Here is an 18,479-nt window from a genome sequence, read left to right as displayed (position 1 = left end):
AAAGTGAGTCCTAGGAACACACCCCAAGAAAGATATTTCCTTAAAAAGCCTTGATTTTTTTGCAGAACAAAAAGATATGTTCAGCGCAATTTAAGTCTTTAACGACAGGAAAATTTGACACGCCCACCTACCCTCAGGATTACCCGTCGGTCTCTACACGATGGTCCATAGCTGTTTGAAATTAGTTTCCCTCCAACTGAATTATTCCAACGTTCCTATAAATACCCTCTTCAAATACTAAAGAAGGTGCTGGTCATTTTAAAAATTATCAAGTGTTCAAAGCTTTCAAGTGTTTTTCATCTAGTGACAAGTGATTGAGAAAGAGAGACAAGCTACAACGTTATCATCCAAATTACAAGAGACTTGAGTTGCTTTCACAAGAGAAGATCAAGATCATCAAGTCAAGCTCTCTTTGTTAGAGAAAGAAGAATTTTTTTTCCAACTTGTACCCTCTACTTGGTAGCAGTAGAAAGAGGCGGAGTAAACTCATTGATGAGTAGAAAAACCTGGTGGAGTTCACGAGTGACTTTGTGTTCAAAGTGTGAACGTTTGGATATTGTACTAAGTCTCTCTCTCTCTCTCTCTCTCTCTATATATATATATATATATATATATATATATATATATATATATATATATATATATATATATATATATATATATATAATAAACATAATAAGTCTCAATCAAAGTTATATCCCTCATTTATGTTCATGTTTTTAATGCTAATCATTTTGTACATTATGCTTTTAGAGTTGTACTATATAAATTTTTGACCAAAAATACCCCTACCGTTATAACTTCCGTTATCTTTTCCATTATTGTTATCATGCACATGCATCCACCATATATTTTCTTATATATTCTTTAATGATAATAATATTTGTAGACATTATATATTGAATTATTATAATAAAAAAAATTTGATTTCATATAGATTTTAATTAGTAGGGATTTGTTAGTTATTTTAAAAGATATAAATATTGGGCATATGTTTTTGCACACACACACACACACACACACACACACACACACACACACACACACACACATATATATATATATATATATATATATATATATATATATATATATATATATATATATATATATATATATATATATATATATACTAATAAGAGGGCAAGAGAGTTAGGCCTATAATGGGTAGAAAAAATGGCGGTCAAGTTTTTTAATCAAATGAATGGCTCAGATTGATCAGATTTTAATTTTTTCTTAAGATTTACTAATTTATCATTAATGAATATGATTATCCGTTAACTTTTCCGTTAAATATTATCTTTTTCCATTAATTTCTGTTAGTTTACCGTTAACTTATTCATTGATTTCAATAAGAAAGATATTAAGTTTGAAGTTCGAACCCCATCCCAATCAAAGTTGGCGTATTTAGTACTCTATTTTAGTTTTATTAAATTAAATAATAATAATTTAGTAGTTACAACGAAATATAATACATATGCATTTCGATCTTTAATTTAGAATTATGTATCTACAATGTTTTTATTCAAAAAAATTATTCATTATCAATAAATTAAATAAGAGAAATAATTTCATTAGTTATATTGTCTTTATTTTTCTCCATTATAAAAATTCTTTACGTTCAAATTCATCAATTGATTATATTCGCTACATTGTCCCTACAATGTCTTTATTAAAATATATATATATATATATATATATATATATATATATATATATATATATATATATATATATATATATATATATATATATATATATATATATATATATATATATATATATTCATTATCAATAAATTAATTAAGAGAAATAATTTTATTATATTATATTGTCTTTATTTTTCGCCAATGTAAAAATTCTTTACATTCAAATTCATCAATTGATTATATTTACTACATTGTCTATTATCTTTTTTGTGCACTATTTTTTTAATTAAATATCAAAGTTATAATACAAAATAATGTTATATATTTATTTACCAAGTATTTTATTAATACCATGAAAAAATTAAGAAAAATATAATTAATAAAGCCAATCATATTAGCTACTTGAGGAATTTGTTGACAAAGAGAGTATTCAAATCACACAACAAATTGAAGTGAGAACTATCTCGTAATGTCCTTGTTTGACAATAAAGTAGTTAGCGGTTAGCGTTAGCGGATTATATTAGCTGATTTGACCAGCGAATTATATCAACGGTTGGTAAAAAGATATTTGAAAAAATTAGCTTTTTAGATTAACATGTAAAATGACCTAAGGGTATAATAATAATAATAATAATAATAATAATAATAATAATAATAATAATAATAATAATAATAATAATAATAATAATAATAATAATAATAATAATAATAATAATAATAATAATAATAATAATAATAATTGTTTTAAAAAATAAAAAAATAATAAAAAATATAATTAAGCTAATCATATTAACTACTTGGGGGATTTATTTACAAAAAGAGTATTCAAATTACACAACAAATTGAAGTGGAAAACTACCTCGCAATGTCCTTGTTTGACAATCAACAATTAGTTCTTCAATATTAGTATATATTTAAAATTTTATGCCCTAATTTTTATTTTCTCTCCCTTTATGTCCCATATTTGGTTTCAATTATTTATGCATGAACAATTCTAATATAATCATGCCTTGATATACTTTAAAGTACTTATTAAAAAAAAACATTGGGCATTATCTCAATCGCGCAATGTGCGTAAAAAACTAGTATATATATATATATATATATATATTGATAAGTGCCAAAGATGCTACATTTTGTGTGTTATTTAGGAGGCATATCTAAAAACATAATAAGCTTCAATCCATGTTATACCCCTGGTTTATGTCCGTTTTTTCCGTTAATTTTTTGTTGTACCTTGTGCTATAAAAGTTGTATTATATAATTTTTTGGACAAAAATATCCCTGCCGTTATAACTTCTTTTATCTTTCCATATTATTATTACCATGTACATGCATATACAATAATTTTTTCTTACATCCTTCAATGGTAAGTTTGAATTCATTTAGGTTTTAATTAAAATGTTACCATAGTTATATTTAGTAATTTATCATTTCTATAATTCTTACCTCAATAATATTAATATGAATTATACAATTATACACACACACACACACACACACACACACTATTATTTTTTAAAAAATAATATAACTAAGATTTTTAATATTTAATTTTAATATTGGGCATATATTTTTTGCGCATCGCGCATATAAAATACTAGTTGTTCTATAAGTGGAGTCCTTTGAGCCTATTACATGCTTAAAATTTCTTATTTTGATAAGAGATAGGAGCTAGGACTAATTGTGATTGCCTTTGTAGAAAAAAGCAAAACATTGTCAATTGCAAGGCATTCCGGCGACAGTTCGGTAGATTGATCATATCTTGAGCTAGGAGTGTCCAAATGAGGTAATTCAAGTGGCTATGGTTTGAAATTTTCAAGGGCTACAACTCTCAAGAAGGGAAGAATTCCAGAAACATCAACATAGCTCGTCAACATGCGTTGGACGGGCGTGGATTGATCATTTAGGGTCCGTTTGGAAAGCAGGAAAATGACTTCTGGAAAATGTTTTCTGGAAAATGAGTCATTTTCCGGAAAACATTTTCCTTTCCAGTGTTTGGTTGCATTCTGGAAAACTGTTTTTGTGTGTTTGGTTCATTTTCTGGAAAATGAGTAGAATTGTATAATTAAACATTTTAATTATTTTATTTCGAATATTACAACATGTATAATAATATATAATAATATAATAATATAATAATATAATAATAATTTTAAATATAATAAAAAAAAAACTAATAATATATCAAAACTATTATGGTGGTGGTGGTGTAGTGGTAGTTGTGTTATTTGTTATATAATAATAATAGTAATAGTAATAATAATAATAATAATAATAATAATAATAATAATAATAATAATAATAATAATAATAATAATAATAATAACAACTGGTGGTGGTATGACGGCAGTGGCAGTGGTGGTGTGGTGGCGGCGACGGTGGTTGCGGTGGTATGGTGATGGTGGTGGTGGTGGCGGCGACGGTGGTTGCGGTGGTATGGTGGTGGTGGCGGCTGCGGTGGTATGGTCGTGGTCGTGGTGGCGGCGGCGGCGGCAGTGTGATGGTGGTGGTGTGGTGGTAACGGTGGTTGCGGTGGTATGGTGGTGGTGGTGGTGGCGGTGGCGGTGGTATGGTGGTGGTGGTGGTGGCAACGGTGGCGGCGGCGATGGTATGGTGGTGGTGGCGGCGGCGGTGGTGGTAGTGGTGGTAGTGGTGGTGTGATGGTGGTGGTGGTGGCGGCGACAGTGGTTGCGATGGTATAGTGGTGGTGGTGGCGGCGGCGGTGGTGGTAGTGGTGGTTGCGGTGGTATAGTGGTGGTGGTGGTGATATGGTGTTGATGGTGTTGGTGGTGGTAGTGGTTGTGGTGGTATGGTGTTGATGATGTTGGTGGTGGTGTGATGTTGGTGTAAAAGTTGGAAAATGACTTCCCCTCAAAAAAAGGGGAAGTCATTTTCCTCCAAAATGAGCCTATTTTCCAAAGTCAATGGAAAATGATTTCCGTTGACTTGATTTTCCAGGCACATCCAAACAATGGAAACTTGAAAAATGATTTCCAGAACTCATTTTCCAGGTTTCCAAACACACCCTTAAAGGAAATTTCAGGATATAAGCAAGGGCTTGTAGGGGGATTCTCCATCTAACTCATAATCTAACATTTCCCTCTTTTAGAAATCAGACTTGAGCATTCTTAGTTAGGGTTCTTAAGGTAGGTTTACATTCTCACATCATCCATCATTTCATTCTTGTAATTTTCCCAATTAGAGTAGTAGATTGGATTTCTTTCTCTAGAATCTAAGTCATCTCTAGCCAATTCCATTGTTGAAGAGCACTTGGAGAAGAAGATTGACAACCTTCAATTCAAGAGACAATTGTAGGAGAGATCAACTATTGCAATCTAATTCGGTATTCTCTTGTAGCTTTCACTCTTTAATTGTTGATTGATTTCATATTGCAATGGTAATTTACTTAGCTATGCTTGGCTAGAATCCTTTGTGAATTGGATCTTATTATCTTGTGTTGAATGTGATTGATCTATAGATTTGAGATGATGTGGTGTTGCCTTGTTGTAAGAGGACCTTGTATGGACTCATTGGATGTGAGTGTACCACATTCATGTAGGTTTGAGAAGGATTAAGCTAACAAGAGATTGTAGCTTGATCCTAAGTTTCTCCTTCTTGCATTTCCTCTAAGATCCGAGAGGCCGGAGTTGGGAATGAGATGTAGACAAGGTGTTTGTAGAAATGCTCCTTAGGACCATGGTCACTTAAAGGTGCTACATACCAAGGAAATGCCTAGTAAACCGAGAGGTGAACGATATTGGAAGTCATCTCACATAGGCTATGCACTACTAGTTGCACTCCTAGGTTGATTCACTTCGCACACACACAAGGGATAGGAATCCAATTCACCTAACTCTATCCTTACTAGTTTCATTTCTTTGCTTAGCATTCTCTCCCTTGCACAATGCTTTCCCGTAGCTTTCCATTGCAATTGTGGACTTGTGTTTGACATCATGGCATTTGATTACGATTGCCCATCCTTTGAGAACGACAACCCCGAGAATCAACATAAAATTTTATAAGATTAAAATTACGTGTAAACCAACTTTAAAAGGGTTAATTCAATTTCCGCTGTCCATACTTTCAAGATGTTAAAGTTACCTCTCGGATACTTATAACGAATCGTAAAAAGTTTTAAAACTATACAAGTCTATTCATCCCTCCCCCTTCTAGACTTGTACCCTAACCCTCACTGAGACCAACAAATCCACCGATCACATTCTTGTGATCTAAGATCAAACATTCCGCGATCATCTTATTGTATCTTTGATGATTCCAAAATCACGGATCAATGTAAGTTATTCAACCCGAAGATCGGGTATTTAAAGGTCTAGAGATCGGATAGCCATTAATCTAGGGATTGGATTCCAACCAAGTGATCAGACATTCATCGATATAGAAATCGAAATCAATCACAATCTGCTAGGAGTCGAGCTCGATACTTCATTGATCTTGCTCCTTGAATCTGATTCTCAACCGAGCATCTTCGAGCGGAGTTCCATTAATCTTACAATAATAAAATCAACGACACACCAGAAATGAAAATTACATAAATGAAAATATTACTAACTACTATTGGTCGGGCTTAAAATAGATGTTGACATACATCTCAAGTAAATGCACCGACCAAACATCAAGCAAAGAAAAGAATTACACCTCAACTTAGCGCACCTAACACAAGATCTACTTGTAAAATTTAATCAAATGCTCATAGTTCCAAATCTGATCCACTGGCTTCCCGGTTGTGGTTTCAAGCTTGTACACCCGGGGTTGAATTACTACCGAGATGATCGGGACCTTCCTAATTTTGAACCAATTTTCCACTGTAAATAAAATTAATAAATTAAAATTCTGAGCCAATTAAAATTTATATCTTATTTTAAGCTGTAAATAAATTATAAATTTTGCTTGGTAAAAAATTATCAATTTGAAATAAATTGTCATTTTATCGGTCAAAGTACCTGCTAGGTCCTTGTACTGTAGCGTTTTGTTCATTTTAGTCCTGGTACCTTAATTTTGTTCAATTAAATCCCTGTACTTTAAAATTTAGAACAATTAAGGACAAAACTTAACACCGTTTATTTTTTTCCGTTAAGTTTGCTCACGTGGCGTTCGATTTGCCATGTCAAATTTTGTGATATGGTATTGCCATTTCAACTTTTGTGGTGTGGCATAAAACAATATTATTTTTGGACAAAATCTGTCATGGCAAATCGAACGCCATGTGGGAAAACTTAACGGGAAAAATAAACGGTATTAAATTTTATCCTTAATTGTTCTAAATTTTAAAGTACAAGGATTGGATTGAACAAAATTAAGATACGAGACTAAAATGAACAAAATGCTATAGTACAGGGACCTAGCAGGTACTTTAACCCATTTTATCTTATTTTCGATCAGACGTTATGCATGTTTTATAGCGGTTTATGAAATAAATTCATGAATTTTAGTTATTTTTCACTTTTATCCCTATTACTTAATATAAATGAAACCTACTACCATTATTTAATTAAAACTCTCCCTCCCCCTCCCCCTCCCCCTCCCCCTCATTTCTACCAAATAAGAGATCAGACATTCAAAAATATAAAAATTACTTTTGTGTCCTAAGTAAATAAATGTATGGTGGAGAGTGCGAAGGGGTTGAATAAACTTTTAAAACTTGTGTAAGATTGTGAGTTTCGTAGCATAAGTCTTTGACAGTCAAGTTTGTGTGTAGCTTGGTTTGGTTTGTTTGAATATGTGAATTATGGATCGATCAACAAATTAGAAAGACTTGAGGTAAAGAAGAAAGAGAGATTTATAGTAGTACATAACACTAGATGTTGCTTGAAAGTAAGCCTTTTGATTCTATCTTGTATTCTCAGAAACTTCGTAAACTTGAGATTCTCCTTTTATAGATGTTGAGAGTTAAGTGTTGATTCAAATTTAAATCTTTCGTTGTCACTCAAGCAAGTGGCAGCCGTCCAAAAGCTACCACAATCCTCATTTTACAGTGCCATAATCCTTATTTCGCGCTTCCACAATCCTTATTTTGCACTTCTATAATCCATAGGATAAGGACTATTTTCCTATTTGCATGGGTAAAGCAAAACTTTTCAACAAAAGGTCTCTTATAGCTTATTATGTATTTGTTTCCTTCATTGATAGGGCTATAGGTGTCATATATACTTGAAAGATGTGTCCAACAACTCTTTTATACCTTAGTGTTTTCGAACACCTTCCTCATATGAACTCCTTTAGAGGTTGATACATTTTTGTTTTCTTGAAAAATTAGCCCTTAAACACTTGACAAGTGTTGAATGGAGGCAAGACAAACCCTTCCGATTTCTTCCTTCTAGTCGGACTTTCTTCTGGCTAAGTACGCTTCCTTCCGATAAGCGATCACCCACTTCGAACAAAAGTTGTAATGCTTATAAAATGAGTTTCTAAGGCTCTGTTTGACAGAGCTTATTTAGGAGCTTATAGTTTATTTTAAGCTACTAATAAGGTTTAAGCTCTGTTGGTAATGTTTCCAAAATAAGCTCCTAGCTTCTTAATTTTTTTTTTTTCTATTTTTATCCTTATTATTTTAAAGAAATGACATAATTTACCGTTCCCAATTAAAACCCTTTTCTCTTCTCCTTTATCCGCAACTTTCACCGCAAATATTATTATTATTATTATTATTATTATTATTATTATTATTATTATTATTATTATTGTTATTATTATTATTATATTTGTAACAATATTGCTACTTCATTATGAGATGCTATATCATGATTATGCTAATAGTTTTATTTCAAAATGTTAATTTTTTTAAAGACAAAATGTTAAATTTTAATATGTAAACAAACTAATTTAAATTTTATGAAGATGTTCTTTTTAGTCTTTTTACATTTATCAGTTTATCAAAAAGCTAATTTTACCAAACACTTTCAATCATAATAGCTAGCTTAACAGCTCTTCAGTTTTCAGCTCCGAGCTTATAGCTTTTCAGCTTTCAGCTCCTAACTTATAACTTTTCAGCTAGGTTTGTCAAACAGAGCCCAAGTCTAAACGAATAGGTTACATATATTGAATTGGGAGTTCTAATTTCCTAATGTACACTTGAAAGACCCTTATCTTACCTTCATTACAACTTCACGTATATATGCATAATGAATGTAGGTAGTAAGTGCCTACACTATTAATATTTCATCTAATTTAGCACAAACAGAATGTCGATTTTGCCGGCTTGATTTATTGAAAAAGTGTTTTGCGATGCGTGAACATCATATGAAGAAGTAACTTTAACCGAAACTAGCTTAGCTAGTTAGCGTATCTGATCTGTTCACAACCCTGACGTGCTTAGCAGGTTTGGATGTTTAGACAGCAACTTTGGCCTGTTTGGTAACATAGTTTATTAGTCAATTTTAACTTGTTTGATCAATATTAGGTGTTTTGGAATTCCTGCATATGTGATATATGGTGATTTTATAGTGTTTGAAAAGAAGGTTAAATAGTCAACATGAGTGTTTGATTAATTAGTTTTCTATAACAGCTTATTACTCCAAAATGTTAAAATTTAAAAAACTGTTCAAAAAAGTTTTTTCGATCAACTTTTCAATTAATTTATCAAATATCTTTCTTCAATCACCCACCTAATGCTATCAATTAGTCAAATCCACTAACCCAATCAATTTATCAAACATTCCTTTATCTTGTGTCTTAGTGATGCCAGGAGACTTTCAAAGTGCTCAATAATTCATTGTTATAAAGTAGTAGCGTTCATATAGTTTTAGTATCCATTGGATGGAAATAGGTTAAGATGACTACATTTACTGCCCTATACTTTCTTTACCTACTGGGTCACTTCTGTCTACCGGTGAATAAATATTTTCAAAACTCATCCTTGTGGCCCTGTCCTACTAGATATAGTTATTCACAAATTTTTATCCTTTTTTAAAAATAATATTTAAATTATTTAAACATAATAAAATTTACTAAGTATATTAAAACATAGAATAATAAAAGTTTTCCAATCTAATAACTAAATTATACATTTGTTATTCAAATAACTTATCTATTTAAAAATAGAAAAGTAAAATTCAATGTAAGAAATATGAAGTAACTACAAGTGCTTATTTTACTGCTAATTAAAAGTAAGTGTTGCTTTCAAAAAAAAAAAAAAAAGTGTTTTATTAAATGTAATATAAAGTTATGAACCCAAAGTGGAAAATAAATAATTGAGGAGGCAATTCCAACCAAATTGATCATGTTGTTGATTTGGTAAGTATAAGGTTATAAGTTCAACTCAAAGTGGGAGCGGCATATTGGTCTTCTTGATTTGAGTTCCATTTGGAAGATTATGAGTTCGAGCCTTAGTGGAGGCGTTATTGGTTCTTTGTGTTTCAGTAGGTTGAGAAAGTATATGAACAGATACTACAATGTAATAGAGCCAGTAGCATTCAAAAAAAAAGTTATTTTTACATTCTTGTAGCCTTTTGCCTGCTAAAGTTATAAAATGAGACTTACGGAATGCATCAATTGAGTACTGACGGCAAGTTTTTCTCATCCAAGATAAATAAATAAATAAATAGTTAAAGCTAGACCAAACGCTGGAATATCATAATACTAAAATTTCTCCTTTTTTTTTCTTCAAAATGCATAAAAAGATATTTTTGAACTTAAAAAGTACGTGTTACGTGCTTCACATAGTACATTTTCTAAAAGTTGATGAAGAGATTTTAAGCCAAATGGACAAAAGATGACACAACTTTTGAAATTGTGTACCATAACTTTTAAAATAGTAGTTGAGAATCTAAGATGAAAATTTATGATATAATGCCCATGTGACTAAAAAAAAACTCTTTGGTATTTTCCTTTTTCAAAATTGTATTTTTTTCCATGTTATTATAATGTGGTATCGCCTAAGAAATTTATGAAGTGACATTTGTTATCTTATCCGATACCGATTAACTGAATCTATCTATTTTGGATTTTTTGTTTGTCACGGTGGTGGGGATTGTGAAATGTATTACACCTATTAATTTACCCAACAGATGAAAGAGGATCTGCCCTATACTGTAAAAAATGAATATTATTATTTGTATTAATTTTTACAGACGAAATTTTGTACGGAGTATCATATAAAATAAATTTACCAGATTAATTAAAGGGTCTTTACATAACTTAATGTTATAATAATATTATTATTATAATTTAATTAAACCAAGTATGTGGGAGTTGTGGCAATGCATGCAGATTGAGGATGTAGTAAGTGGGTCATGACTTTACAATACATGGAGCATGCATCTCCTAAATTTATGCTTTACTAGTTTTTGTATTCACTATAAATAGGCTTGTTATTAACCATTTTAAATCATCAATTTGAATCACAAAGCATTCTTTCCTCTCTCTCTCCCTCTTTCTCTAATATATATATATATATATTATATATATATTATAGATATATTATATTATATTTAATATATATTATATTAAATATATTATATTTAATATATCTAACATTTGGTATCAGAGCCAGTCAACCTTTCAACCCCGAGGTATTTTTCATAGTGAATTATGGCCACAAATTTCAATATTGTATGGTCGGGTCCCAAATTGGACGGGAACCTCGATTACAATTATTGGCAAATTATGATGTCCACACATTTGCAAGCTCAAAATCTTTGGAGCTTTGTTGATCCCGGTCTACCCGAAGGAGCTGATGCAGGCGCTATACGGCGAGATAAATTGGCATTGGGTCAGATTCACCAAGGTGTTCATTATTCCATTTTTGGGCAATTAGCTCGTGCTCAAACAGCAAAACAAGCTTGGGACATCTTAAAGGTGTCACACAAAGGAGTCGATCGGGCACAGAAGTGTAAGTTGCAGTCGTTGAGAAGGTTGTACGATAATTGTGAGATGACCTCTACAGAAACAGTAGATGCGTATTTCACTCGTCTTATTGATATGGTGAATAAGATGAGGCTATATGGAGATACGATTGAAGATGGTGCAGTGGTTGACAAAGTTCTTCGAACTATGCCGATGAAGTATGACCATGTGGTGGCTTCAATAACAGAGTCACACAAAACCGAGCTCTTATCAATTGCAGAGCTGAAAGGTATGGTAGAAAGTCATATTGACAGGATTGCGTCAAAATCGGAACCACTAGCAGAAGAAGCTTTGAAGAGTCAAGTCACCCTTAATGTGACTGGCACTAATCAAAGAGGTGGAGGATCTGGTAGAGGTCGTGGAAGAGGAAGAGGAGGTTCTAGTGGAAGAGGTCGTGGTAACTTCAACCAAGGAGGAGGACGTGGTAACTCCAACCAAGGAAGAGGTGGAGGTAATACCAAACAAGGTAAATTTCCATTTCATTGCTACAATTGTGGCAAGTATGGGCACAAGATTGCAGATTGTTGGTATAATGAGGACAACAATCGTGGAAATCAAGCAAACATTGCTGAAAACACTGCTGAAAAGTCTGGTGAGAGTTCTTAAACTTTACTTTTAGCCAGCGATAGTTTTTCTGCAGATAAGAACATATGGTTCTTGGATACTGGGTGTAGTAACCATATGTGTGGTAAGAAAGAATTGTTTTCTGAACTGGATGAATCAATCCGGTCTGAAGTGACATTTGGCAATAAGTCAAAGGTGCCAATTTTGGGAAAAGATAAAATCTCTATTCAGTTGAAGGATGGTACTCAAAATTTTATATCCGATGTGTTCTATGTTCCTGAACTAGACCAAAATTTGTTGAGTATGGGTCAGTTGTCAGAAAAAGGATATAAAATACATATTGCTCAGGGGTGTTGTACCATTGCAGATGCTAAGGGAGTCTTGATTGCAAAGGTAAATATGTCCCAGAATCGACTATTTCCTTTGAAAATTAAGCATACTCTCCTTGCTTGCTTTAATTCTGAAGTTTGTGATGATAATTGGTTATGGCATATGCGGTTTGGGCATTTTCATTTCTCTGGATTAAACTATCTTGCGAGAAAGGAACTTGTTTCTGATTTACCTGTTGTGAATGTCCCTGATCGTATATGTGAGATTTGTGTGATTGGGAAGAAGCATAGAGATTCCTTTCCCGTGGGCAAGTCAAGGAGAGCTACAAAACAGTTGGAGATTGTTCACTCAGACCTGTGTTCGTTGGAGGTTCCCTCACATGGAGGTTGTAAGTACTTTATTACTTTCATTGATGATTTCAGTAGGAAAACATGGGTTTACTTTCTGAAGCAAAAGTCTGAAGCATGTGATGTTTTCAAACAATTTAAGGCTTTTGTTGAAAAGCAAAGTGGTTATGAAGTTAAAATCTTGAGAACTGATAGAGGTACAGAATATATTGCTTGTGATAATTTTCTGAAAGAAAAGGGTATTCAGCACCAAATGACAGCTAGATACACTCCACAACAAAACGGAGTGGCTGAGAGGAAGAATAGGTCAATCATGGATATGGTGAGGTGCATGTTGAAATCCAAGGATCTGCCTAAACCTTTTTGGGCAGAAGTTGTTGCTTGTGCTGTCTATGTGTTGAATAGGTGTCCAACTAAGAGTGTCCGTGATAAGACGCCCGAAGAAGCTTGGAGTGGGAGAAAACCCTCTATCAAATATCTCAAGGTTTTTGGATGTTTGGCATATGCCCACGTGCCGGATCCATTGAGAAAGAAGTTGGATGATAAAGGTGAGAAGTGCATATTCATTGGTTATAGTGACGCTTCAAAGGCTTATAAACTCTACAATCCTGAAACTAAAAAGGTTGTTATAAGTCGTGATGTCACTTTTGATGAATATGGTGTCTGGGATTGGTTAGCTAAAGATGAAAGTTCAGTTGTTATTCCTGTTGTTGAAAATATTGTTGATGAGCAAGCGATTCCAGATAATGTCCAGTCTCCTTCACAACCAGAATCGTCAGTTCGGCGATCTCAGCGCGAGCGCCACTTACCAGCTCGCTTGCAAGATTATGTTTTGGGTCATGATAATGACCTGTCTGATGAAGAGATTGTTCAATTTGCTCTCTTTGCAGATTGTGATCCTTTAACTTTTGAGGAGGCTGCTACAGAAACTCATTGGCTTAAGGCGATGGATGAGGAGATACGTGCCATTGAAAAGAATGGTACCTGGGAGTTAACAGATTTACCTCCTGGAAAGAAGCCAATTGGAGTGAAGTGGGTTTACAGAACGAAGTACAAGTCAAATGGAGAAATTGACCGTTTTAAGGCACAGTTAGTAGCAAAGGGTTACAAGCAGAAACCAGGTATTGATTATTTTGAGGTTTTTGCTCCTGTAAGTAGACTTGATACAGTTCGAATGGTTATTTCTCTTGTTGCTCAAAATGATTGGAAATTGCATCAAATGGATGTCAAGTCTGCTTTTTTGAATGATTTTCTTGAAGAAGAAATATATGTTGAACAACCTGCAGGATTTCTGAAGAAAGGGGAGGAAAATAAAGTGTACAGGTTGAGAAAAGCTTTGTATGGCTTAAAGCAAGCGCCTAGGGCATGGTATGGTTGCATTGATTCATATTTTGTTGAAAGTGGTTTTATGAGATGTCCTCATGAACACACCTTGTATGTTAAATGCACGGATTCTGGTGATATTGTTCTAATCTGTCTGTATGTTGATGATCTGGTTTTTACTGGAAATAACTTGAAGTTAATCTCAGAATTCAGGGAGGCACTCATTAAGAGGTTTGAAATGACCGATATGGGTCTTATGTCTTACTTTCTTGGCCTTGAGGTTGTTCAGATGGATGGTGGAATCTTTATTTCACAAAAGAAGTATGCTGTTGATATTTCGAAAAAGTTCAAAATGGAAAACTCCAAACCAGCTTCAACTCCGGTAGCTGAAAAGTTAAAGGTGTCCAAAGATGAGTGTGGTAAGAATGTGAATGTTACAGCTTATAAAAGTTTAATTGGAAGTCTGAGGTATCTGGTGGCAACAAGGCCAGATATTTCTTTTGGAGTTGGAATACTTAGCAGATTCATGGAGGAGCCAAAAGAATCACATTGGGCTGCAGCAAAGCGAATTCTGAAATATGTGAAAGGTACGAGTAATGATGGACTTTTTTACTCTACTAATGAAGCTGTGGAACTTGTTGGGTATACAGACAGTGATTGGGCTGGAGATATTGAGACCAGAAAAGCACATCAGGATATGCCTTCTATCTTGGTTCAGCCATATTTTCTTGGTCTTCAAAGAAGCAGCAGATTGTAGCACTTTCAACCGCAGAAGCAGAATATATTGCAGCAGCAAACTGTGCTACTCAAGCAGTTTGGTTGAGGAGAATTTTGGAGTTCTTACAACACAAGCAAGAAGCACCAACAACTATTTTTTGTGACAACAAGTCAGCAATTTCGTTGTCCAAGAATCCTGTCTTTCATGGTCGCAGCAAACACATTGATATCAAGTATCACAAAATCAGAGAGTTGGTTGTTGAAAAACAAATCAACATTGAGTATTGTTCAAGTGAATGTCAAGTTGCAGATATCTTTACGAAGCCGTTGAAGACAGAGACATTTCTTAAATTGAAGAAAGATATTGGGATGACCAATATATCCAACTTGGTTTAAAGGAGGCAATGTTATAATAATATTATTATTATAATTTAATTAAACCAAGTATGTGGGAGTTGTGGCAATGCATGCAGATTGAGGATGCAGTAAGTGGGTCATGACTTTACAATACATGGAGCATGCATCTCCTAAATTTATGCTTTACTAGTTTTTGTATTCACTATAAATAGGCTTGTTATTAACTATTTTAAATCATCAATTTGAATCACAAAGCATTCTTTCCTCTCTCTCCCTCTTTCTCTAATATATTAATATTATATATATATTATAGATATATTATATTATATTTAATATATATTATATTAAATATATTATATTTAATATATCTAACACTTATTATATAAATTTAATTTTGTAGTGTTCGATTACTTAGAAAATTTTAATTAAAACCAAAAAATAAAATAAAATGATATTTTTTTCTATGAATAATGCTACATACCTCTCTTATATTTATTTTTCTAATCTTTTTTTTCAATGTGACATTATATGGTTGGACTTTTTGATATTTAATTGTTAATTACTTTTTTTTTAATTAGTGATATGACCAGTAAATTGATAAACATTTAATGAGTGGAAGACATATCAAAAAAGTTAGCGATGACATAATTGTCCTACTTGTTTTTCATAAAAAACATTTTTAATGGAAAACAAAATAGTGAGGGGGAGTCATGAAAAATGTTTTCTTCATTTTTGAGGAAAATATTTTTCATGAACCAAACAAAGGAAAAATAGTTTTCTCAAATTCAAAGAAAACATTTTCTAGCAAACCAAGCATGCCTTAAGGGTTTTAACAAATCAAACTACAAAAGTTCGTGCTCGATATAAAGTATTACTTTAAATATAAATAACAACACAAAGAGTCAACATTGTCTCCATTGAAGCTCGATCTCATGACCTCTCATATGGGGAAGTCACTACATGTCATCTGAGTATAAGGTGATTAGCAAATATAAATACCGTTTTATTTGTCAAAAAGAGTATAAAAACTACCGCCAATTAGACGATTAACTTAGTAATTAATTAATCACAAAGCTCCAAGTTTAACCCAAAAAGAATAAGAACTACCTAATGACATTTTTATTATTTAAAAAAAAAAAAAAACTACTTAATGACATTAACACAATTGACATTTTCAAAAAGAAAAACAAAAGGAACATAAAAAGGCAATTATGAATTGCGTATTATTATTCGATTATTATGAAACAATCTTTTATGAGATTCATAATGATGTATGATGCTACCCACACCAAATAATAATTTACATAATAATTATTATATTACTAAATTATGTATCTAGCTCCATAATCAATTAATATTAAATTATTTACCAAATATATAAGCACAAAAAGAAAGTAGAAGATGCATGAACCAAAGCATTTTTAAATTATCGGCAAAATCCTAGGTTTAGAAAAACACAGGCACAAACGACAACGTCTTAGATCACATACGTCCGGATCACATACAACCGCGTGCACCTTATTATCATAGGCGGGAGTTTAACGCCGTTAACAAACCATCAAACTCCGTCTTAGACTCTTAGGTATTAAGTACAACACTCCGAAAGGAAATCACAAATATTTATACACACAATATGTATGATCAGGGTACGGTGTAGAACACCTGGTGCTGCTGCGTAGCAGGGAAACATTCCTCCACGGGGCCCACCAGGAAGGGATCAAACGAGTCGAACTCGGCACCCAACTGAGTCGGCTCCGGTTCCAGTCCGAGGAACGATTCCAAGTCTGATATCTGAACCTTAAACTCGGATCCGCCCTGGTTATGGTGGCCGTCCGCCGCTCCCACCAATGGGGAGGGGTTCAGGCTCGCCGCCGTAGCAGAGGAGGAGTCAGAGCTTTCCTGAGGGCTGTGAGCCCTGACCGCCACACTGCCGCAGCTTGGCTTGGTCGCCGGCGACGGCGCCGGAGATGGGAAGTTGAGCTTGGCCTTCTTGCCACGGATGCGCGTGGCTGCCACGTCATATGCCCTGGCCGCTTCCTCCGCGGTGTTGAACGTCCCCAGCCAGACTCTAACCCCTTTCTGAGGGTCGCGAATCTCCGCCGCCCATTTCCCCCACGGCCTCTGCCGGATTCCTCTGTACACGTTCTTCCTCGCCCTCTTCTTCTCACTTTTCTCCGCATTTTCAGCTCCTCCATCTTTGCACAGTAAAAGTTCAAGTCACTCCATATATCATAAAGTTACCTCTACATGCACCTATAAATACGTATAATTCCAGGTATATACATATATGATGCCCAATATTACATCCAAAATGTTTAATCCTCAATTCCAATGACCTCACATACTGACCCGACATAACAAATTTAAATCACAGTAACTCAATCCTTAACAAACATGTTAAATGGCCATACAAAAGATCTGTCCACTTTAATTCAAATCTTAATATCTTCTTTAAATATTACTTACCAAACCAGTGAGCTAAGCTCATGCACAATATTAATGCATATACGTGTTGTATACGTATGGATGTATAATACTTGTAAGTATGTGTATATATATATATATACACACGTAGCCCACATACCGATGCAAAAATCAGAAAATTTGTCCATTCAAAAGCAGCAGTTACAGGTCTCTGCTGCCATCAAACGCTGCCACGTTGTGAATTACTACACATGTGACATGCCAGGTTTTTATGCATCATGCATTTATTCCATACCACAAAAAATTACTCGGCTATCTTTTATGACGTCATTTTATTACCTAGAAATACACTATAGGTATGCTGAATAAAAACGAAAATTATTTACATAATAAAAGAAAAAAAAAACAAAAAGAAATGTTACCTTGATTTAGGCGGTTGGTAACAACAGGGAGAGTGGACGGGGAGCTTTGTTTGAGGCCATTAATGGCGGATGAGGAGTTGAAGGACCAGAGCTCAGAGATGGGGTCGAGCTCGGCCCAGAGGTCATGGGTGGAGATTTTGCGGCGGCGGCGCTCGGAGATTGGGTCGTAATCGGAGATGATTGCACCGCCACACATCTTTTGCTCTGTGTTTTCCGGTGAAGATTTCTAGAGACTCAACGTTAGAGAGAGAGAGAGGGGTTTTGTTGGTGGTTTTATAGGGAGACAGTTACGCCAATCAGCAAATAAGGGTAGAAAGGACAAAAATATGGGGGAGAGATCCGACGGCGGAGAAGGCTTGATCACTTTAATTGAGAATAGAGTGGGGTCCACGGCTACAAAATGAGGAGTGTAACGGATCCGTTTTCTGGAACTTTGGTGTGTGTCCGTAAGATTTGTGAGTTGGTGGGGCCAGCGGGTTGGA

The 18,479-nt window shown here is 33.9% G+C and overlaps 1 protein-coding gene and 1 long non-coding RNA gene across 4 annotated transcripts; one reads left to right on the top strand and one right to left on the bottom strand.

Moving 5' to 3' along the window:
• Nucleotides 1-16,553: 16,553 nt before the first annotated feature.
• LOC109173328 (ethylene-responsive transcription factor RAP2-3-like) lies at nt 16,554-18,261 on the bottom strand. Of its 3 annotated transcripts, none has more exons than XM_019322559.1 (2): nt 17,998-18,261; nt 16,554-17,361 (listed from the first exon to the last, which is right to left on the bottom strand). In XM_019322559.1, exons 1-2 carry the CDS (start codon nt 18,191-18,193, stop codon nt 16,793-16,795), a joined length of 765 nt encoding a protein of 254 aa, XP_019178104.1. In that variant the 5' UTR covers nt 18,194-18,261; the 3' UTR covers nt 16,554-16,792. The 3 variants fall into 3 exon arrangements, with proteins under 3 accessions (XP_019178104.1, XP_019178105.1, XP_019178106.1); XM_019322560.1 differs by having other exon boundaries at nt 16,554-17,355; XM_019322561.1 differs by having other exon boundaries at nt 16,554-17,340.
• On the top strand, nt 17,726-17,968 carry LOC109173329. The gene is made up of 2 exons (XR_002052878.1): nt 17,726-17,809; nt 17,841-17,968. It is a non-coding gene; the product is annotated as an uncharacterized LOC109173329 (long non-coding RNA).
• Nucleotides 18,262-18,479: the final 218 nt, after the last annotated feature.

Source organism: Ipomoea nil, unplaced genomic scaffold (assembly GCF_001879475.1).
Source record: "Ipomoea nil cultivar Tokyo-kokei standard unplaced genomic scaffold, Asagao_1.1 scaffold0470, whole genome shotgun sequence".
Classification (NCBI taxonomy): domain Eukaryota; kingdom Viridiplantae; phylum Streptophyta; class Magnoliopsida; order Solanales; family Convolvulaceae; genus Ipomoea; species Ipomoea nil.
The sequence above is the reverse complement of the archived record's forward strand: the minus strand, read 5'-3'. Positions and strand labels throughout refer to the sequence as shown.